Below are 24,091 nucleotides of genomic sequence, written 5' to 3' on the forward strand. Positions count from 1 at the left end.
GACCAAATGTAGATAAAGAGCTAATTTTAGTGTCTCAGCTGCAGTGCACTATGTGTTACAGCAGTAATTCTAGTCAAGTATGCGGTTCTGTTGCCCAACAGTTCATGTTCGCTTCTGAAGCCACTTGGATGAGTGCAAAACTCTTGAGCAACAGATTGACATGATTCCTGTCACGTTGTACCAGTGGTACATTCAATTTCACATGTACAAACTTGTGTTGTAAAGGAAGTGTATTCTATTGAAGTGTAGGCTACTAGACTTTGCTCTGACCTTTCAAGGTCTGGCGCTTTATTAATTATTTACATCATTATTATTTTTTTCAATGACAACTAAATTGACAGGCAGGAGGGAAGTAAAATGCTAAAACCATCGCTCAGTGAGGGATTGAGAGTTAGCTTACATGAGGATAACAACTCAGAGGTGTCTTTTTCCCATATTTAAAAATAAAATCTTGATATTTTATTATTTATGTGTGTAATATTGTATCCAATACACCCAGAAATATTACAGCAAATAAAAGCAAGAGATACATAATGTTTAGAGCATTTTTATGTAATAGTTTTACACTGCGTGCTGAAATTTTGAAAAAAAAATGGCTTCTATTAAAACTTGCTTAATCTTGACTCTTTAGATCAGGGGTCACCAAAGGCCCGCGGGCCGACTCAGGCCCGCCACCCCCCTTTGACTGGCCCCTCTGCCCCCCACCACTTGAATCGGCCATATGAGGCAATCCCCAAAAGTCGTCATGGTACGGGCGTCACAGTTTGGTGCATACATTTACACGGAGAATACACGGTATAAAAATAAATAAAACTTGCGTGCAATTTAATTAATGTAATGCGGAACTACTGTTAGATACGCGGATTCTTAGGGACACCTAATCTGTAGCTCCACCTTAGCTCTGAAGCATAGACAGTAAAAGAAACTCTGAAGCTCTGAAGCAGGCTGCGGTGTAAAGATTGCTATGCTGGAATATGTTGAGAGAGAGAGGTGTGGGCGCGATCGAAAAGTCGTAAAGTGTTTACTTATATTTGTGTGTGTGTGTGTGTGTGTGTGTGTGTGTGTGGCGCAGCCGCGATCGAACAGTGGAAACATAAAAACATACTCCGTCATTTAGTTTATGCAGGACATCATTCAAACTGCAAAGTGTTTAAGTTACTGTGAATTACATTTTTAAGGAAAACAAATATATTAATCTGAAATGTAGCAGATTAATTTTCAATTAATTCAGGTCCAATTACCAACCATATCAAGGTATTTTTTATTAATTGAATTAATGAACTAATTATATAAAACTATTGTCAGTGCACTACAAATAAACTGGTTCTATGCCTTTACTTTATTAATAAAACTTATTTAAAAAAAAAATACAAGGCTTAAGACATTTATTTTTCTTTTGGTGGTCCAGCCTGAGACATGCACAAGCCTTCTGCATTTTTGTTTTGCTTTTCCCTTCATTGTACCCAACCGTGATGTCTGAACCGAGGTATGAACCGAACCGTGACTTCTGTGTACCGTTCCACCCCTAAAAGAGAGTGCAGAGTTTTCAAAGAACAGTGGACCAACGATTATTTGTGAAGAATAACTTTAAATAAAACAAAGTGTGAAGACTCGATTACAACTTTTGCAAACCACTAGTAAAGATAAACAAATATGTGCCAGGAATCAAGTGTTGATATAGTAGCCTAGTGTGGATATAGTAGTGGGGATAGCTGTGCCAGGCTAGTAATCTCTACTACACAATGAGGCCTGCTGGTGGTCATTTTGGTCTGGGTCATACAATTCTATGTTATATAGCTGACCCGGCCCCGGCCCCCCATCACAGTCAGGAACGATAATGTGGCCCCCAGAGAAAAAAGTTTGGTGACCCCTGCTTTAGATAAATGTGCATTCTTAAGCATTAGAGTGTTGCTGCCCCCTCTTGGTCATTATATTTACTACAGGCACATTTAAAGTGAAGTCTTTCTACGCTTTTAGCGGCACCAAACGTTTTTTTTTTTTTTTTTTTTTTTTCAATGATAGGGTGGGAGTGTTTTGTTCTTTTTAGGAATTAGTTTTAGGAAATAATTTACATCAATAAAATTGTAACGCAGTGTTTTGAAATCATGCATAATTACAAGTAACTAACCCTAAACCAAACCCTAACCGCAACTCTATACTAAGTACATGTAGTTAATTAATATTACCCAGTACGTACTTAAGTAAAATACTACATCACCGTAAAAATAAAGTAACCTATTGTAGCATTACTAAATGGTGAAAAAAAGAGAGGGTTAGGCTTTATTTTAGGGTGCCTTTGCTACAGTGTGATTATACAAATAAGTAAATACTTAGTATTAGTATTAATTAACAGTATTCATTTTATAATTAGGTTTAGGGTTGGTTCAGGGTTATTTGTTTGTGCAGTTACCTACTATAGTAAGTAGCTACATAAGATGTGTAACAGGGACACTAAAATAAAGTGTTACCAACATTTGCAACTTTCATCAATCTCCAATCTCATTAACAATGAAGAGAGATCCTATAGCAGATCCTGTGGGTTTTATAATATCCACAGACAATACCTCATTGGATAGATGTGGACACACATCTGTTTGTTTTCTGTTGAGGTAACAGTAAATATTTCATAGTTTTGTCTTGTAGCCTATTTAACCATCTGATGCATGAATTATTAACCCAAAAGATCAAGAAATATTACTGTTTCTTTTTACTTAAAATAAATAATCCCCAATCTTTTTAATTATGTATTTTTGAGAGTTACATAAAGAATATGTGGCCTGTTATTCTATAATAGGTGCTGTATATGTAACAATCATGCCTGGTGGTTCGGACAGAGATTGTTTTATGATTATTATTAAAGCGACTTAGTTTGGATGAATGGCAGCCATCTTGAGCTTAAACTGACACCTAGTGGTTTGGATGCCGCATCACGAAAACGGTAAAGTTTTCAATTAGCCTACTTATGAAATATGCTTATCCAGGATTAAATTAATACGTGAACTTTTTATTGTTATTAGAATAAAGTTTCTAATAACAGCGTGGTTATTGAGATAACGAGAGCATTCGATAGTCATGTGACTATGTCAAGCTTTCCTGACAAACCAAAATAATCTTTCATCCCAAATAGTCAAATAAATTAGAATAAATTGAGTTGCTATCAGTCTTCATCTCATGTCAGTATTATTTCAAACACGTTTCTAAGCATAAAACTTTTCTTCATGTGTAAAACTATTTTACACGTTACATGTAGACTATTTTGGCCTAGCCTACTTTATGCATGCAACTAAAGCTAAATCAAACCCTAACCAGTCAGTATTAAAATATATAATTAAAATACTACCGTGAATGACAGCAGTAGCCCAATGTTTGTGTTGTTCATATTTCATATTGTTGTTCCATTGTTCTGCTTTCAGACTGATTCATCAGAAACACAGTTCAGTCAGTCACACTGTTACACTGTTCATGTGTATCATAGTGCATGTAATTGGAAGAAGTCACTGTACATACATACAATACTGTAACATTGAGACGATTTGTATATGCTTGATGTTGATTGCATGAATTTTATATTTACATTTAAAACAATACTGTTCAGATGACAGATGAACAAGATGAACAAATGATACAGAACACATTATGTCCAAGATGAAAAATTGCCAGCTTTATTATGAACAACATTCCAGAGTTTAACAAGTGAAATACCTGCTAGAATTAGTTTTTTTTGTTTTGTTTTTTTTGTATGTTTATTTACACGTATTTCTGAGATCTGAACGCTGACAGCAGAAACTACTCTTCAGAAATCAACAACATCCATTTTTAATTGACTAATTTGAGTAAACATCTGGTCTGATATGATTCAGATGATAACTTATTACATACTAAATCTGATGATGTCAAATGTAAAAATCAGAGGGTCAGGTTTTGGAGGCAGTGCTGACTACCAGGATTTCGTTTTGTGTGTGTGTGTGTGTGTGTGTGTTGGTTTTTTAGAGCCTGACAGGAATAGAGGGACCGTTTTCCTCTGCTGTGTATCTATTATGGCAATGTCAAAAATATTATGTACAAATTTAAAATGATACAGAATAATACATTTAAATCTTTAGTTACAAGTACAGTTATGAGCATTGTGACGATTGTGATATTGCACAACTTGTCGTCATTGCGATACTATTTGTTGGAAAAGTGCAGAATACTTTGTACAGAACACTGAACTGGTTGACAGAACTGAAAGAAAATAATAAATCTGCCACGCCTAACAGCTGTAAAAATAAGACACTTAGGGGAAAAAAACCTTTCCAAAAATAAAAATCTCAGTAAAAGAAAATATACACAGTGTGCAAATGACTTGGCATAGACAGACAGGGGAAAAAGGGGGAGCCCCATTTGAAAACAGTCTGTTGCGCGTAATGGAGCGTGTTGATGAGAAAGGATGACGTTAAGATCCATACACATCCACACGTAATTCACTGACAAATTCACCTCAGTTTCCTCTCTATACAACACAATCATTTTTTTTTAAATTATTAGCAATATAATATATTTTCTTGAACTTCCTTTTTTCTATTGTTTTTTTTTTGTTTTTTTTTTTGCCCCATATCGACTATGGGGGGTGATGTCGCACCATTTTTCGTAGCGTGCATCTGTAGTCCTCAACTGTACGGCAGAAGGGAAAGGGGCGGGACTTCCTGTTCTGTCCGACCAACAGTAGCTTAACAGGAGGTTGAGTGGCATGTATCAGCAAGCTTTCCCAGAGTAGGCTGGTGAAACTGAAGGGTGAATGTGAGTAGTGGTTTTATTTCGAGGCGTTGAGGGGGCGTGGCTTTACCGAGTCGAGGATAGCACGTGACCCGGTACCCAGCCCTCTGCAGCAGGTGATTGGCTGTTTGCAGGTCGGTAAACCAGGCACATGTTCTGCTGATTGGACGCCAGGATCTGCACCGTCTCACCAACCACCACGCAGATCTCGTCCTCCTTCACGGCATTGTAATCCTGCTGCACTAGCACCGAAGACAGGCCGTTACACTCCCCCTCGTCCAGCTCCTGGAGGACAAAACCACACGCACACAAATGAAACGTTCTCATTATGAATACGCAACTGGTCAAAAGTTTGGAATACTTCAGATGTTGTTGAAAAAAGTCTCTTGTACTCACCAGGGCTGCATTTATTTGGTTAAAAAATACAGTAAAAAACAGTATAGCTAAATTTGATTACAATTTAGAAGAACTGTTTTCTATTTGAATAGACGAATAGATGCAAAGCTGAATTTTCAGCAGTCTTCAGTGTCACATGATCCTTCTGAAATCATACAGTATGCTGATTTGCTGCTCAAGAAACATTTCATAATTATTATTCTCAATGTAAAAACAAATTGTGCTGATTAATATTTGTGTGGAAACCGTGATACACTACCATTCAAAAGTTTGGGTAAGGTAGGATAAAGAATAATAAAATAAATAATTGAATACTTTTATTCAGCAATGATGCATTAAATTGACCAAAAGTGACAATGTTATATATCATAATTTCAATGTTTCACAAAAATATTAAGCTGTTTTCAAGAACCGTTATTAATAATTAAATACCAATAATAATTGATAAGCACCAAATCAGCATATTACGTCATTATATTTCTGAAGGATCATGTGACACTGAAGACTGCATCACAGGAATACATTTTAATATATATTCAAAAAGTTCTTTTAAATTGTACTATATCATCTTAAACTGTAATTTTAATCAAATAAATGCAGCTTTGGTGAACATTAGAAAAAAACAATTTGACTGGTAATGTATGCAAATTAAATATGTGGACTTCAAACGTATATGTCCTTCTTCATACGGCTGAGCGCTTCAGGACAAATCAGAACAAAAGTCTGTTCCTCACTGTCTCCGCCAGTGCCAACCTTGACCTTCTACTGGCATGAGAAATAAATAGCTGGGTGAAAAGCTTAGCTTCGAGACGCTTAAAAATAAAAAGTAGCAAGTGGCTCCTCCAGTCTGGAATTCAGTGATAGTGTGATTTATTAGGGACACAGAACGCAGGGTGTGCCAAGGCCAAGTTACAAGCTCACCAGAGAGAGAGAGAGAGAGACTGCGGCGAGAAGAAAAGACTGAACGAGAGAAAGTAGAACGGAAGAAAGAGACCCTGCGGAGAGAAGAGAAACAGGTACGGAACACGGGCAGAGCTGGAAAACTAGGCCATTCTCCCCACTAAGAATAACTAGCAGGAACCTCTCCTCCCCTCAAAGACAATTAGACTGGAACTTCACAGCACTGCAGCACGGACACATTCAGCTCAGCGAGGAGACGCATACACACTGCGGAGACTAGTGTACTGTGATCTAATTATGTTTAATTACATCTATCTGGCCTAGATGAGACGCTAATTAAAAAGGTCTGGGAAACTAATTGAATTTGTTAGATAATACACAATCCTATTTAAGCACAGAATGCAATTGAGATAATTGGTCTCCTGTCACACGGGTTGTTCAGGGTGCGTTCACACTAGAGCTTTTGCTGTGGAAGTCAGTTTGACGTCAGAGTTCAGATCAACTGGTAAGTGTGAGAGTGGTGAGAACCCAGACAGCAACATAGTGTCGGCCCAGATCCGGCCTGAGTACCAGATGTGGGCCAGATCTGGGCTGACACTATGAAATTAACTGTCAAAAAATGCTGTTCTTTTGAACTTCCTATTCATCCAAAAATTCTGAAAATAAATGTATTACTTTTTTCAATGATTTCTGAAGGATCATGTGACACTGAAGACTGGAGTAATGATGCTGAAAATTCAGCTTTGTATTACAGGAATAAATTAAGAGGCTTCTTTCAAAAACGTAAAAAAAATCGAATTGACCCTCAACTTTTTGAACAGCAGCGTACATATATTTCATAAATAAAAACCTATTCATACTTTGAAAAAAAATGATTATAAATACATGAAAAATACTATCTGGAAAATATTTACTTGCTATTTTTTATTTTTTAAAGAATTTGTGATTAATCTCATGATTTCTGAGCAGTGTTTAGAAAGCAGGATGAAACAGTAATGTCAAATTTGGTCATTTAAAATATTTGATATTTTACTTATTTAAAATTGAATTGAAATTTTCTTTGAACTTTTCCAGTGATCAGTTATCATGATGGAATTTACCTACATTCAGAGCAATTCAAGCTTGAAGTACCACCTTTTGTTTAATGATATGGACATAAAGCAACATAAAAATAACAAAGCCACTTTTTGTCATCTGCCACAATAATGTTATGTCTTGGAAAATCTTCATTTGGGTGCTTTTCTTCAGCAAACATTGATACGTTATCAATTTTATTCATTAATTGCCATATTAATTCAATAATTTGCTTTAAAACATAAAAAATAGCTAACTGATTGACAGCCCTAGTTATTAGTTTACATGTAATATTTTTGAATCATGCTCACCTCTGCATGCTTATTGGGCTTGTGGGCGGGGCTTCCGTTGGGGGCGGTGTTGGGTTTCAGGGGGGTGGAGGGGTGAGAGGATGAGGAACGGCTGCTATTGGACAGCTGCCTGGTCAAAGATCCTCCACTCTCTTTCTTGTGGTATTCCTGTGGGTTCTGAAGAGCTGATCAGAAAAAGATGAGCAGCAGGTTATGTACGATCCCGGAAATAAAAAAATAAATGTAAAAGGAAATAAACAGCACTGAGATCTGTTTGTTTTTTGTTCATAAACCAGACACTACCAAGATACCAAATTCCACGCCCTGAACCCTTTTATAATGCGCTCACCGGTGAGGAAATTGATCTGCATGTCCAGTAGTTTTTGGATGCTTTGGACCCACTCTTTCTTGATGTCGATGTTGGCGGCCTGTAGCGTCAGTCGTTCAGATGAGCCACGACATAACAGCACAAACTTACAGGGGTCACTGTCCGCATGTTCCTCCAAGCTCAAGAAGTTCACCTGCAAATTCAACACACACACAAACACAGTTACACAACATAAAAAAATACTTATTTTTGATTCTGGATCACAAAACCAGTCACGAGTCGCAGGGGTATATTTGTGGGAATAGCCAACAATACATTGTATGGGTCAAAATATCACTTTTTCTTTTATGCCAAAACTCATTAGGATATTAAGTAAAGATCATGTTCCGTGAAGATATTTTGTACATTTCCTACCGTAAATATATAAAAAATAATTTTTGTGAGTGGATGCAGCAACTTTAAAGGTGATTATCTCAATGTTTGCAACCTCAGATTCCAGATTTTCAAATAGTTGTCTCTTGGCAAAATATTGTCCTATCCTTACAAACCATACATCAATGGAAAGCTTACTCATTCAGCTTTCAAATGATGTATAAATCTATTTACTCAACTTGGATCAACTTGAATGTAGCTGAATGTACCTTGATGCTCTTTTTAAACTGGTACCCTGGTGTAGACGAGCCTTTCCGAAGCAGCTCGCTGAAGATGACGATCTGTTCGAAGAGGAACACTCTGCGCTCTTTACTGCGGGACAGAACGCCAGAGTCCTGCTCTGTCACAAAGAACGTGTCCTGCTGCAATAACTTTCCCTGAGCTGTCAACTTCCCCTGTGCAAAGAAACACAAGCAATCCTAAGCAATCATCCGAGCACGCACTTCTGTTTCTGTGATCTTCTAGATCAAGTCAAGATACCTGAATTTTTCTGGGAGCGGCTGTAGACTGCATTTAGCTGCAGTGTGTACATGGCCTGTGTGTCTTTGTGACTTTACATGCCATCTTTAGGTAGCAGTTTACTCTCTTTGGATGCAGTTAGTGCAATTTCTCAGAAAATTCCCTCGATATAAAATAACAGCAGTTTTCTGCACCAATTATTTGGAACTTCATTCGTTTGTTAGTCTATTACATCATGTGCAGCACAAAGTTCAAAACAGTTCAAAGTCAGTTTAGTTGACAGACGCCACATTTCATCACAGTTTTGTTCCTAAACATATGTATACACTTTTGTAGCAATATTTACATGTGTAAAAGTATTTATTCTAAACTCACATTTTACTAATGGATTTCTGTTGTAAATAAAGTATGCTGAAGTGATAGTTCACCCAAAAATGAAAATTCTGTCATCATTTACTTCATTTCTTTCTTCTTTTGAACACAAAAGAAGATATTTTGAAGAATGTTGGTAACCAGACAGTTCATGGTAGCCATTGAAGCCATTCTTCAAAATATCTTCTTCCGTGTTCAACAGAAGAAAGAAACTCATACATGTTTGGAACAACTAGCGGGTGAGTAAATGATGACCGAATTTTCACTTTTGGGTGAATTATCGCTTTAATGTTACTATTACTACTGTATGTCACTGAAGTCTAGCCTTAAAGCTTACAGCGGATTGGTCCTTTGTTAGTGAATATTCTAAGTTGAGCTTTTTCACTATGCTTATAAATCTGATGTTCGCATTATAATAGTACTATATAATTATACTATTAAATGCATCATGCTGATTTGCGAAATAATAACTGTCAGTGTAAATTTGAAGCATTTACATTTGTAATTATAATAATTACAGTTACAATAAATACAAATTAGCAGTTTATTTTCATGAAGTGTTTTTCTGGTGAGTTTACCTCGTAGCCCTGCAATCGTCCAAGATTCATCATGTCGTTACATTGTTTGGGCACCAGGGACATCAGCTCAACTGCTTTCTTCAGGACAGAAATTACAGACCAGCCATGTCAATACAACACTGGACTCTTCAAACAGAAGCGTATGAGATGTATAGAATTTATTTAGGTTCATAAAGAATTGCTTAGGTCACCTACCTCTAACTCTTTACAGTCCAGACCCGCTTTAGTGCTGTACTTCAAAAAGTCCTTCAAGTCACAAATAAAGCAAAGACGAAACTTAAAATAGGATAATAATTTGACCATACAGCAATGTTGTTATTGTTAACCAAAACTAAAAATACACAATAATTAAAATAAAATATACGTTAACTTAAATAAAATATTAAAAACTTTACTTCAGTTAGCAACATTCATAATTTCTGTTTAGCACCGAAATTACTCAAACTAAAACTGAAATAAAGACATAAAAAAACTAAAAACTAAATTTCAATTTTAATATTAATAGACAAAGTATTAATAAATGGTATATTAATGATACTAAAATAACACTGCCATATGGTAAAATAATAATAATACGAGTAGTAATACCTTTGGAAAAATGTACAATTGTAGTCATAGTTTTGCTTGGGCATTGTGTGTGTCTGTTTTTGCTAAAATCTCTTTTGCCATCTCTCAGACTCTTAAGAAAGGAAGGGGGATAGATAAAACTGACTTCTTTTTTTTTCAAATTACCCATCAAAAAAGAAAAACAGGAACACAGTGCAAACTGCAATAGACTGAATAAAGTGAATTATGAATGCGTAATTGTTCCTTCAGGGCTTGCCGTAGAGAGTATATGTTTATGCGCAGCTTTAGTGAGAAAGGGATTTACACTCAATAAACACACACTGTTCTGACTCTGCCTCTTATTTTATTAGTCACTTAAGTGAATAAGAACCTGACAAAATCCCTCTGTAAACAATAACCATTTGCTAACGCCCACCCGCTGCGCTGAGAGACGTGTACAGACTCCTTGATTCTACAACAATGTAAATGATGCTTGAAAATTAAAGTGTGATGCTGACATAAGGTTTCTGTGAGTTTTTAGTGTGCTGCTATGTTGTGGCTAGGGTATTCTGGATTGTTGCTGAGTCAAGTGTCTGTATTATTATGGTTCCTAAATACACAGTCATTTAAAAGTCTGAGGTCAGTAAGGTTTGTTTTTCCAAAGAAATGAATACTTTTATTCAGTAAGGACTCAATAAACTAATCAAAAGTGACAGACAATAAAATTGTTATCATTTTTTTTTTAATTTTCTGTGCTCCAAAGAAAAAAAAGAATCATGGTTTCCACAAAGAAATTAAGCAGCAGAACTGTTTTCAACAATAATAATAATGAGAAATATTTTTTGAGCAGCAAATCAGCATTTTAGAACAATTTCTGAAGGATCAGACTGGAGTGAAGATGCTGAAAATTCAGATTTGCCATTGCGGAAATAAATTAAATGTAAAAAAAAATATGAATATAGAAAACAGTTCTTTTAAATTGTGATAATTTTACATAATATTAATGTTTTTACTGTATTTTTGATCGAATAGCCTTGGTGAGCAGAAGAGACTTTAACGCAACAACGTTTAAAAAAAAAACGTACTGACCCCAGATTTTTGAACGGTAGTATATGGCTGAGTTTTAATGCAAGTCTATGCTGTTTTGGTGAAAACTATAGCTTTTCAAAACCCCGGGTTTTGAATAATTGGCCCCAAAGAGCCAATTATTATTTTATTGGTTAAAGAAAAAAAAAATTCTTTTCAATAAAATTTAAATAATAGTACATTTATTAGGTCCACAGACAACTAAAAACAAACAAATATGCAACAAACAATAAATAAGTTGCAATATGGAATTAATTGTGGAGGGCTTCCACTGTGAGGTTTAGTTCCCAACTGAGTTGCATAAATCCTGTTCTTGTGTGAGTGAGTGAGTGAGTGAGTGAGTGAGTGAGTGAGCGAGTGAGTGAGTGAGTGAGTGAGTGAGTGCAGAACAATGCGCAGTACTTACGTCGAATGTGTTTACATGAATACTCACCAAGGCGGGCATTTTGACATATTCTGTGGCTACTATGCTTGTCTGTGCTCTGCTCCCCAGACAGATGTGGGTCCAGATCCGGCCCACATCTTGGCCCGTGAGGAATCCACGTGTACCAGATGTGGGCCGGATCTGAGCCGACATTATGTTGCTGTCCGGGTCGGAGCGTGTGCACAGAAAGTATCCTGTCAGTAGCAGATTCAGTTTTCTCTCATGGCTTTTTTATATTTCTTTTTAATATCAATCATATCCCATTTACTATCTCATTCATCCATGTTTCGATATTAATAACTTCAATTAATAACAGTATCGTCCACTGAAAGATGTGCGAATTATCATAAATTCTACACATTTATAGGACATAAAAGGTCTCTGCGGCAAAAACGAATGTAACTGGTAATATATTTCGAAATGTCTCTTGGGATGGCGTTAGCACCGTTTTTGCGCTGTTAACCCCGCATTGCGGTGCCACACTTGGTCGAACTGTGGTCTCCGGCGCGGGAGGCGCACACGCTAACAAGTACACTAAAGACCGCCTAGCATCGTCTGTTACACTCACCCACCTAAACCTTTCTCCCATCCGGGTCACGGCACCAAATGTAACTGGTCCTACTTGATCCGCTAAGAGCGGGATTCAAACCAGGGTCACTAGCGTGGGAGGCGGGCGTGCTAACAAGGATGCCAAAGACCGCAGCCGCTAGTGTCGGTCACAAGCGTGACTGAGTCACAATTGTCAGTCACAAATTTGAGTGACGAAAAAACTGTTTCATTCTTACCTTTATAGTCCAAAAAGTCAATTCAGGACAAACTTGATAGTACAGCTGTCAGTATATAATGAGGATGGGCAAAGTTAGAGCCTTTGTATAAACATATTGTGTACAGCGTTTGTCCAATCAGTGACACGTGTGTGAAACGTCAGTTTATAAATACCAAGGATTAATTAATAATTAATAAGGAGGATTCCGTTTACCCAGGGTTTAGAATGACCCAGGTCTAACTATTTCAAGTGTGAAAAGCCCTTATGTTTACCATGGTATGTATTGTAAGGGTATAAGTCTCATCATGATTGTGTAATTCAGTGGCTAATACCTTGAGCAGGAGCTGGTATTTGGTGATCCTCTGGATGGGTTTGATCAGGTAATCACTGATGGACAGTCTGGAGTTTATCTCCTGCTGCACCTCCTGACAGAAACTCCAAGAACATCAGCAAACGAGCACTTTACTTCAGAGGAAACAGAACTGAGCTGCTCAAATCACACTCACCTCGAAGAATCCGTCATATTCAGCCACAACAAACTCTGAGCGGGGCTTGTTCTGACAGTAGATGACGTACATGTGTAACCTTCTCTCCTGCATAACAGAGGATGACATTTAGAATGAAGTTTACTACAACACATAGACACACACACACAGAGTTTAATCTGTCGAACTCACATGTTTGATAAACAGCTCGGCCAGTCTGTCGTGGTCCTGCAGACATTTCTCAAGTTCACCGAGGAAGAACCTTTAAAAATAAGAAAAGAAAACATTTTGTGACGTGTATAAACTTCCCTCATTCAAACTGAATAAGATTCCCATCAGAAATTCAATCCGTTTCCTTCTTCAGTGTGCGTAATTGTTGATATATCAACAAGGAAATTTAATGCATACGTTTTGCATGCTGATTGTTTTTATTTGGTATCAAAAATGACAATCTAGAAAAAGACACCATATTATGGAAATAGTGTGAAAGACAGTGACAACATTGTAGAGTGAATATACATTACAGTTTAAAAGTTTGGGGTCGGTAAGATTTTTTTACTGAACAAAAAAAACTATTTAAAAGAACTGCATTCTATTTTAATATATTTTAAAATGTAATTTATTCCTGTGATGGCAAAGCTGAATTTTCAGCATCATTACTCCAGTCTTCAGTGTCACATGATCCTTCAGAAATCATTCTTATATGCTGATTTGCTGCTCAAGAAACAATTATTATTATCAATATTGAAAACAGTTGTGCTGCTTAATAGTTTATGAAGTTATTAATCTTTTCAGGATTCTTTGATGAACAGAAAGATCAAAAGAACAGCATTTAATTAATTTAATAGACATCTTTTATTATATTATAAATGCATTTATTTATATATATATATATATATATATATATATATATAAAAAAAACTTTCCTAAAAAAATCTTCTGAAATCTTACTGACCTCAAACTTCTGAACGATAGTTTACCAAATATATCAAATTCTATATATTATATAAATCAACACTCCACAAAAAGGATTTTTTTGGACTTTTAGTTATTATTTAATGAGGATATTATAATTGTTTTCCTGTTAGTTCCTTTAAATAAAGCAACAAAACTTCACTGAGTATTTGAGTGCCTTTATTAAATTAAGTTATTAGTTTTTGACCAGCTGCAAAAAATTATTTCTAACCTAGCATTAGGTTTTGTTTAAGAAAATAGCTGTGGTTTACTCTTTATGCCAGTCGTAGATTTGATGAATGTTCCCGAATACGATCTTATCCTTCCCCGTCATGTCCTCTGGAATACCTTTTTCCCCAATCCTTTTCATAAAGTCCTGGGGATAATGAGAAAAACAGATTTGGAAACTATTTAATAATAAATGTTCCTCTGTGGTTCATTGCGGCACCTTAGGAAAAGTCTTATCAATAACCCCTTTGCACTGTATATGGTCCTCTGGAGAAAAAACTGCTCTTGATGTCACATTACACTCTATGTTTTTCAGATCACTGTAATCATTTTTGTCCTGCAAGTAATATATAAGGTGTCTAATGCAAATCAGCTGTTATGATTGAAAACAAAAGTATCACAGAGGTTTAACCAAATGTTGAAATGTGCTGTGTCATGACAGGACATCTACATTTGTAACATGAAACAGATAACATGTGTGCACCTTTCTAAATGATTTTGTTGTTATCTGTCACATACCTCAATTATGACACCCAGATCCTTCACATAGTCTCTCTCTGTCTGCACCATTTCATTTAACACAAACCTGTAGATAGTAGAAATATGAGAGATATCACAATACACCATAACATTTGCACCTTTATTTGTTGTTGAATTCATTTGCTCAGGCTTTGAGCAGGTCAGATGAGTACTTACATTCGCCCTCTCATGGCCTTGTTCTTCTGCTCTGTCTCTGGGTCTCTGGGTGTCTGATCAGACGGGGAGACGCTACCCAACACTGGGAAAGAGCCAGGCTCTGGAGTCTGAAAGAGATAAAGTGAAAGACGGCGAGAGAGATAAGAATCAAAACTGAAAGGGAATGCACAAACAATGAGGAAAAAGTGTATAAAGAAAAGCTAAACATTTAGTTATTTGCAAACCCAAAGGAATTTTTTCTTCTATGAACAAGATGTTCAAACTGGTTAGGTGAACTGAATTACATTATTCATTTAAAAGATCTGAAAAAAAATGTCATGGGTTGACTGAAGAAAGTTAAGGTTTGTGAATTGATGAAAAGCTAACAAATATTTAAATCATAAAAATGTCAAATTAAAATAAATAGATCATTGTAAACTGTAAAATAAACAATGACTGACAACCGCATTCTACAACCAAATTAACCCCCTAATAATGCAGGTAATGACAACCGTACTTACAAAACCAAACTGTACAACTAGTTGTTAATGACGTATTTAACTTTTAAGTTTACCCAACTATAACGAGTTCCGCTTCTGAGAAACCCGGAAATGTGAAAAGGCGCTACATTAACATAAATAATTTATGTTAAAGAAGTTTGGCTGACAAAAAAAAAAAAAAAAAAAAACATGGTTTAGAACAAGATGAGAGTGAGTAAATGATGACAAAGTTTTCATTTTTGGGTAAACTGCTCCTTTACCAAAAAGGATCAAGGATGCAAAAAAAAAACAAGAAAAGGAAAGGAAAAAACAACAATAAAAAATTAACGAAAGTCTGTGTTTCACCTTCTCCTCCTGAGCGGAGGAGTCCTTGATGATCTCCATGGGGGGAGGGAGGGGTGTGTGGGGCTCGTCTTCAGCCTCTTCTTCTCCTCCGCTGTTCACTCCTCGTCTTCCTCTCTTTGGAGAAAGAGTCATTCCCATTTAAATAAAAACCGCCACCCTTGAGCCAACAGAAATCTATCATTCATGACTTCTAACAGCAGGCACGGTACGCTCCTCATAAAACATGCACCTATACAGGAAGCCCTTTTACATAGATTTGTAGGTTACTACACTAAAATATGTTAGGTGTGGTACCAGATAAAAGGAGAATGCATTTCTACACATTGTTTGGTATGTGGTATTTTTACAGTGCTGGAATGTTGAAACACTGCAGTGTAAGAACATTTCCTAAATAGTTAATGGTTGTCGTACCTCTTCAGTGCTGTCTTGGTGTGACGGCCCCAGTTCTACACTTTTGCGGCCGTCTCGTTTACGTTGCTTATTGTTGGGTTTTTTAGCGTTAGTGTTGTCGCCCTTGCCGTGGCTGAGACGCCGTACGGGGCTGGTGAGCCATTTTTTTAATGTGTTTCCAGTAGTTCCAGAGCGCTTGGGTCCTGGGGAACCGGTTGGCAAAGAGGTCACCGATGTCTGTGGCTGCAGTGATGCGGAGGACTCCGATTTGACCTCTGAACTTCCCACAGGATAGTTTTCTGTTGAATAAAAATTACAGAGAAATTATATAGAGATCTTGACCATGCAGAACTCCAACAATGGAATTAATAGACAACCAATAAAAAGTAAACACAATTCTGAGTAAGATTTTTTTTTTAAATAAATTAAGATTTTTATTCAGCAAGGACACATTAAGTTGATAAAAGTGGCATCAGTGTTATTTTAGTATAATTGATATACTACAGTTTTTGTTTATATATGAAGAGTTCAGATGCAAAAGCCTCTAAGTGCCATCTGGAATTTTCTTCTAGAATGATCATTTTTATCAAGCTCGTATATTTAAGTTCAGTAATTTCACTTAAATGACAATTTATAGGTAATTTTTATTGCCATTTAAGTGAAATTACTGAACTTAAATATATGAGCTTGATAAAAATGATAATTCTAAAAGAAAATTTCAGATGGCACTTAGAGGCTTTTGCATCTGAACTCTTCATATATATATATTCTATTTCAAAGTCTTTGGAACATTTTCTTCAAAGAATCCAGAAAAAATGTATTACAGTTTCCACAGAAATATTAAACAAATATTTTAGTGGCTTTCGCCATGTATACATTGTACAATGGATGTAACAGACAACCAATAAAGCCAATCACAATTTTGACATAACATATAACCTAAGAAATCTGCATGTAATATACAACCTCAGAACATTTACAACATGCCATTTAACCCCTGAAAATTTTGCATAATATATAGAACATTAAAAAAGGTCTTATACCAGCTCAGAGATGTTCACTGCAGCCGAAACATCAAAAAACTCACAGAACCAAATCCAACAGCTGAAAGCCAAGAAACCTGAGTGCAATGTTGGACATTAGCCTCTCTGAGGTGAAAGGAAAAGCAATTGTCTAGTCTATAGGCCACTAGTTGATTTAGCTGACAACTGTAGAGTGACAAAACCAGCTTGACCTGATCTGAGCATAAAGGCCTTCTGTGACTCCACACAGCACACATTACAACAAAGGCAGACTGCACGTCACAGTGAAAGCTACTGTGGACTTTACAGCACATGGAATTTAACACAGAAAAATGTACTTATCCTTCAAATTGTAAAATCGAATATTTAGTCATTTAAACTATCATACTGAAGTATATAACAGGTAAACATTTCGTTTTAGCATAAAACTGGTGTAACAGATCTGCTTATCAGACTTGTCTGCGTAAATCCCCAATCTTTCAACTCATGTTGTGACTGGCAAAAGAGGTAAAGCCAGTTGCTTTCTTTCACTTGGTATCCAGAATACCACAAAGGCACATGGAAGGGATGTTAGCTAACTACTAGGTGTTTTATTCAGAAAGGACAGCTTAAATTGATCAAAACTGACAGTAAAGACTTTTACATTGTTACAAAAAAAATCCTACATGAAATAAATGCTGTTTTCAACATTTCAATAGAAAAGCAATTGGATGGCATTTAAATATCCTGGCTATCCATACCGTCCTCAAATTATCCTTCAACATTCTGAGCTCCAAAGCTGCTACAAACTGCTGAGTTGACTGCGGAGCTGCAAACTAAAACCAGGAATTACATAAGAAACACAAAACAGAACATTAGTTTATCCTCCTGGACATCTATTCCCTCCTCATAGAGACAATGTAGACAACTTTACAGCTCAAACAACATCCCTTAACATTCATGTTAAGTGCTTTAACTAAATTATGAGCTTTATGTTTGTGCTTTTTAAAACCCACCAGTACCACCGCTAGGTTTCCGCTGTAAGTGCATTGCTGTAAATGCATTTGATCTGTTTTTAGGATCTAAGGGATGAGTCAAAATGATTTTCTGTGCTAATTAACAGCGTCCATAGACATTCTGTAAGTAGCAAATAACCAGGAATCCTTAGAGGATGGGCTGAGACAACCAACCTGATGCCTCATGCCCACTGCTGTCTGCTTCAGTGCAGATCATTAACTCAATGCTGGTTCAGACACTGCAATACTGAGTTACCGTAGACATTGCGTAAGTGACTTCCCATGGGGTGAGAATGGGACAAAGGTCACTTCCTTATTACGAGTTTCTTCAAAGAGCCATTTACCCCCATCCACCCCTTGAAACTTCCCCGCCAAAACCCCCTCCCAGGTATTGACCAATTAGATCTCGCCCTGCTTGTCCTGACTGCCTCAGGGAGGATCCACGCTGATCACGTGTGGGGATAATGCTCCTTTGTTAGAGTTTCACTACTGTCATTACAACAGGCGCCTGATGGTTAAACATTCCAACAATAGCAACAGACAAACTGAATCTTCATACTGCTACCTTTTTATCTGAATTTCTCTCTCAATATCAGATGAAACACCCACCTGATATAACCAGTCACCCACACTCATGTGCACAAGTTGCTGATGTTACATTCTATCCGGAACAAAAACAACAAAAAGAAGGACTAAAAGTCCTGTAGAAAATGCAGGAACAAATGTATTGTGTTCACACTTTGTAGGGTGAGCAGCAGTACTGCAGTACTCCAATTATTGTTGGATCTCAAATTAAAAACAAAAACAGGAAAAAACGCATTTTATCAAAATGCAATATTAATCAACTAAAATGTTAACGTCGACCAGTGCTAAAAAATACTTAATTAATGTGACACCGTACATAAACAATGACTATTTTAATATAGTAAGGTTACCTAACAGTGAACAATACAGTTGTTACCGTAATGATTAATCTTGGTTAACATTTGTGAATAAAAATACAACTGTTCACTGTTAGTTCATGTTAGCTCAGGTCCATTAAATAATATTAACAGATACAACCTCCGCTTCACGTCGGGGTCCTGATCACCCTGTCTGGGTTTATTCTGTGATAACAACCAGGTGGATGTACATCATCCATTCCATATATCTATGCAATATCTATCCAATGTATGTAAATACATTAATATGGCATTATTCACATTATAACCCAGGCATAAAATCTGATACAAAAGTCAAGTCAATAAGTGTACAGTGTCATCAATCTGTCCACTAAGAGGTTCTTGTAAAAAAAAAAAAGTTCGAAGACCCCTGATCCTAATTCACACAGACAATTGCTAAGAGCCAAAATGTGCAGATTCTTCAAAGAGCATGTTATTCTTCAAGAAAAAAGGGCAAGAAATGATCAAACAGAGCAGAGAACTTGATTTGAGCTTCAAAGCTAAGGGAACAGCAGACACATTGGTTTGTTGATGGAGAAATTAGGTTACAGGAAAACAGAGAAGCTTGAGGGGGCAGTATCGCTCACACACACACAGCTTTCCTATTTTTTTCCATTAATTATGCTTTAAAAAATCAAAACACAGTAGATATGAAAGAGGGAAAAAAGAAAAAGGGATACAATTTAAATTTGAATTATATATTTATGAATAACAAATCACCTTATAACGTAAAAAATAGGTAACCGCTAAATTATCTGTTTTTATTCATGTCAAAATTTTCGATAATACAACTGCAAGCTGACTACATGAGATTAAACCTCAGTGTTTATGAATGTATGTCAGAAAAGTCATTTCGAAGGGTTCCTGTAGCACAATCCATAGAACATGGTGCTAGCAACACCAAGGACATGGGTTACATTTTTAAAATATATACACTAATTGCACTGTTAGTTGCTTAAGATAAAAGTATGTAACAACTGCACATTTTCACTTTTGACAATGTAAATGCTTGTCGACCTCCAAAAAAGACAAGATTGCTGAAAGAAAAATCAGCAATGCTTTTGCATTAAACACGAAACCCTGTTATCTGTAAATAATTGTTAGTTGAATCACTCAAAACACCCTTGAGCTCGTCTGAGATCTCCCGGATTCAGATCAGTGAACTGTTACATTAAATACCAGAGTTCAGATGAAAAGATGCACATACACCAACAACAAATTCCGTTAAACACACAAAACTCAATCATAATTATTAACCCAGACACACAACACTCAACTCCCACAGGGCATGAACAGACACACACTGCGAAAAGAAATTCAACTGAATGCATCTGCATACATTCCACAAGCAAACAGACTGTGTTGACTTACGCACCTGCGCCATCACAACAGCAAATCTTTCCCAAAATCCAACTGAGACAAACTCCACAAGAGCAACACGACCTCCCACTCCGCATGCTGCTCGGTCACCGTCTCATATGTGCGTCCAGAGACAGGTGAGAGACAGAGAGGAGGAGAAAGGGAGAAGGGCGGTATAGGAGGTGGAGGACGCTTTGACTAAGCCCGCTTTAATACTGAAGCTAAGCTGGAAGTTCAACGCTACTCTTTTTCACAATAAAGAGGAGGGGCCAGGGGGCGGGGCCAGGGGCCACTGAGACACACACACACACACACACACACACACACACACACACACACACACACACACATTCAGAGGGATACAGGAAGGCTCCACTGAATTCATTGAGGTCTGCAAAATCCAATATGCAAAAATAGTTTTTTTCTCCTCAAACGAGACTGGAGGAAAAAAAAGCAGAAGTCACAGTTTTTGAGTTGTTCCATGGAAAGACAAAGTAGTATTGTAAGTGTAGTTCATTTGTGTGTCTGTCTGCGTGTGTGTGTGAATCCTTACATCAGCTACGTCTGCATGCTGCAGTGGCCCATTTTTGAAAGGGTGTGTCTATATCACAAGATCTCCATCCCCACTTCAGCAGTTTCAAGAACACAAACATACATACAACTAAATGGTCATATTATACACATAAATATCTTAAGCATCAAATTACAGACACATTTAAGATATGCAAACATCAATGAAAAGAAAAGCAAGAAAAGCACTCACGATAATAACCTGCGTTTACACTCTTAAAGGTAGGGTAGGCAATTTGCTTTATAAACACTTCTTGTTATACTGGTTGAAACTCTCTTTACATCCTGATAGCAATCAATAATAGAAGTGGTCTAAATATAAAAACATATATCCTCTGTGGAAGTCTCAGGACCAAAGAATGTTTGACGGAATGCAATGATAGGATACCTGCCTGTCAACATATGTATTTCCATACCCTGCTCGCGTGATACGTCATTATTGTAATGTTATGTGCTGTGAGACATGAGGTAATTTAACACCGCCTCTCGTGACGCTTTGCAGACTCTGCTCTGAGATGCCACTGAAGAACCATTTTTAGTTCTCTAGTCTAAAGAACCTTTCAGTGAGCAGTTCTTAAAATAACCGTTTTCTTCTTACTGTGAAGAACATTTTAATAATCTAAAGAACCTTCTTTTTCACTATAAAAAGCCTTTTGTGTAATGGAAAGGTTCCATGGATGTTAAAGGCTCTTCATTGAACCATCAATGGCAATAAAGAATCTTTATTTTTGAGAAAATTATAAAATAAACTGAAGAACTTTCATTTTGCAAGGTTATTCAGTTGATCAATGGAAAAATAGGCATTACCTCGTGGTTTTTATTATAAAAAAAGAAATTTCACAATTTATTAAAAATAAAAAATTTATGATTTTTTTTTAAACTTAGATTCATTGTTTGGTGTTTTCTTAACCTTGCCTTAACTGTCTTTATTGTTTCAATAGTAACCAGAGCTTCTAACGGCAGCTTCAGTTAAGAGATGACTTTAACAATTAGTGATTGGCTCTTTTATATAAGGCAGGACTTATTTTGCCATATTTCGCGTTGCAAGTTTTGTAATATTGACTTGCAAAAACTCAAATGCTACACTGTAAAAACATTTTTTTTTATTATTGGAGTATAGGTTTTATAAGAAAATATTATTTTAGTCTTCTTAAAAATTTCACATTTAATTCAGTGTGTTACTTGCCATTTCTTTGTAATTATTTGTGAAATCTGTTTCAACACCAATTTTCTTTCAGTATAAGTGAAAATGTGAAACGTTGTGGCAAACTTTCTAAGTACAGCTCAATTGAGGAGAAAGGTATACTATATTTCACATGGTTTAACTATCTCATGTCAGTATATGACATTTTCTTTTCTCCAGGTTGGCCCTCCTTGGAATTATATACCTACACTGTACAGGTTAACTATGTGACAACCGGCAGGGCAACATTTTGGAAACAAAGTTCCAAGAACATCAACATGACGGTCCAATAATAGGGCTGAAGTTCCAATAACAGAACTGAAATAAGCCCAGTCAACAGAATGAGGTGTAGCATAGCGTACAGTCAGGACAGAATCCTTCATGCCTGACTAAAGATTTTCCATGCTTCTAATCCATTACTTTCTGTTTACTATAACCCCCTTGCATCAGATATAGCACACACATACACACACACACTCCACATACCCACAGCAATGTCACCTACTAACAACAAACAGGCAGAAATGTGAACAGGCATCGAAAAAATCCAAATGACAATTGACCAAGATCATTCCAGATCAAATTCTTTGACTTAGTTAGTTATTTAGTTATCTAAATTATCAAGGTGCATGAACTTCTGGTTATGTGTTACATATATTAATTCCTGTCGATGAAGTTTACACCATGTAAACATTCATATTCACAGGGCGGTGGACAATTTACAGTTGAGTTGCAGAAAGAGTTAAAAGTTCAAGACAACACATCTTGTCATAGTTTAGCAGTCACCTTGACCAGTCAGTTCTTCGGTTGATTTCTATTTATTTTTCTTGAAACCTACCTGGAAAAGGTCGACTCCCCCTTTCCTCTGTCTATTCTTAGATCCAGGCCTGAACAGTGATGAGGTCAGGGGGTTCTGGTTGGGATGTTTAGAAATGTGCTCTTCTAAACACAGGAAGTGCAGTGCAGGGAGACAACAGGAAGTAAAGGGACTATACAATACAGAGTGTTCCGCTTCAGACAGTATGGGGCCTTAAAGACACACTTTAACACCACCCTGACCCAAAAACCAAAGCTGGGTGCTTACTTGAAGTATATGGACGCTCTAAAGACCCCAATATACTCACAGCGAAGTTCTTTTTAGGGGTAAAAAGAAGTTCAAAATAACTTTGTAGCGGTATACTGTAAGCAAACATCCAGATGCCGCCCACACTGCTGGGATGCAACAGGAAGCAAGCAGCTTTACAATATTAAAGTATGACTTCAATTTACAATGAAGCAGCTCTCCAGTGTGTTCATGTTTACTCGCCTCTGACCTCAACGGACTGAACAGAAGAACTGAACCGGAGAAAATTTCCACGTCAAAGAAGGGGAGCCCTAGAGCCACACCTAACTATTAAAAGTAAAAAGAACCCTCTTATAGAAAGTTGAATCATTCAAGTGAGGACAATTGAAAGCTAAAATGGTTCTACATGGTTTCAGTGTGGATCTATTGTGTGAAACATCTCATAAGCCCGTGAGAGTCCCAGGATTGAAGCCCCACCAAACACATACAACAATCCCCTGAGTTTCATCAAAGCAGGACGCAAGCCTTTGGTAGCATCACTAGCACGCTGCTAATTAATGATCAAACCCTATTTGTGCCTCACCCACCGAGAGCAGAACTGGCTCCCCTGGAAGAAGCCAGAGCTCATGCTGTTCAGAGAGCCGTGGGCACGTGTACAACAGCTTAAAGGGACAGGTCATCCAAAAATATTAATTCTTATACTAATTATACTTTATTTGAAACTCGTATGGCTTTTTCCCTGCAGAACACAAAAGTAGCTATTGAACAGAATGTCCAAGTTGCTCTTTTGCATGCGAAGAAAGTACATAGTAACTGAGGCTGTCAAAACTACTATAAATCATGTGGTTCTCAACCTTTTGACTTAAACTTCCCAACACAAATTTCAAAGGTCCCTATATAATATAATATTAACATTACTATAACTACAATATATTATTAACATAAACTGGGAGTGTTGATATAGATACAATTATT

At 36.7% G+C, this 24,091-nt stretch overlaps 1 protein-coding gene across 4 annotated transcripts in view; it reads right to left on the reverse strand.

Moving 5' to 3' along the window:
• Positions 1 to 3,640: 3,640 nt before the first annotated feature.
• The window catches only part of kalrnb (kalirin RhoGEF kinase b), an 86,623-nt gene continuing 66,172 nt past the window's right edge, over positions 3,641 to 24,091 (reverse strand). For all 4 annotated transcript variants that reach the window (XM_081380273.1, XM_081380274.1, XM_081380275.1 and 1 more), the window contains 14 exons: positions 16,005 to 16,282; positions 15,594 to 15,707; positions 14,770 to 14,876; positions 14,593 to 14,659; positions 14,118 to 14,221; positions 13,084 to 13,153; positions 12,913 to 12,999; positions 12,739 to 12,831; positions 9,780 to 9,830; positions 9,585 to 9,662; positions 8,385 to 8,570; positions 7,765 to 7,936; positions 7,437 to 7,600; positions 3,641 to 5,040 (listed from right to left, as the gene is read on the reverse strand). In XM_081380273.1, the coding sequence (XP_081236399.1) occupies positions 4,822 to 5,040; positions 7,437 to 7,600; positions 7,765 to 7,936; positions 8,385 to 8,570; positions 9,585 to 9,662; positions 9,780 to 9,830; positions 12,739 to 12,831; positions 12,913 to 12,999; positions 13,084 to 13,153; positions 14,118 to 14,221; positions 14,593 to 14,659; positions 14,770 to 14,876; positions 15,594 to 15,707; positions 16,005 to 16,282 (1,790 nt within the window). In that variant the 3' untranslated portion in view covers positions 3,641 to 4,821. The remainder of the gene's footprint in view (positions 5,041 to 7,436; positions 7,601 to 7,764; positions 7,937 to 8,384; positions 8,571 to 9,584; positions 9,663 to 9,779; positions 9,831 to 12,738; positions 12,832 to 12,912; positions 13,000 to 13,083; positions 13,154 to 14,117; positions 14,222 to 14,592; positions 14,660 to 14,769; positions 14,877 to 15,593; positions 15,708 to 16,004; positions 16,283 to 24,091) is intronic.

The sequence above is a fragment of the Scardinius erythrophthalmus genome (assembly GCF_964197995.2).
Source record: "Scardinius erythrophthalmus genome assembly, chromosome: 12".
Lineage (NCBI taxonomy): Eukaryota > Metazoa > Chordata > Actinopteri > Cypriniformes > Leuciscidae > Scardinius > Scardinius erythrophthalmus.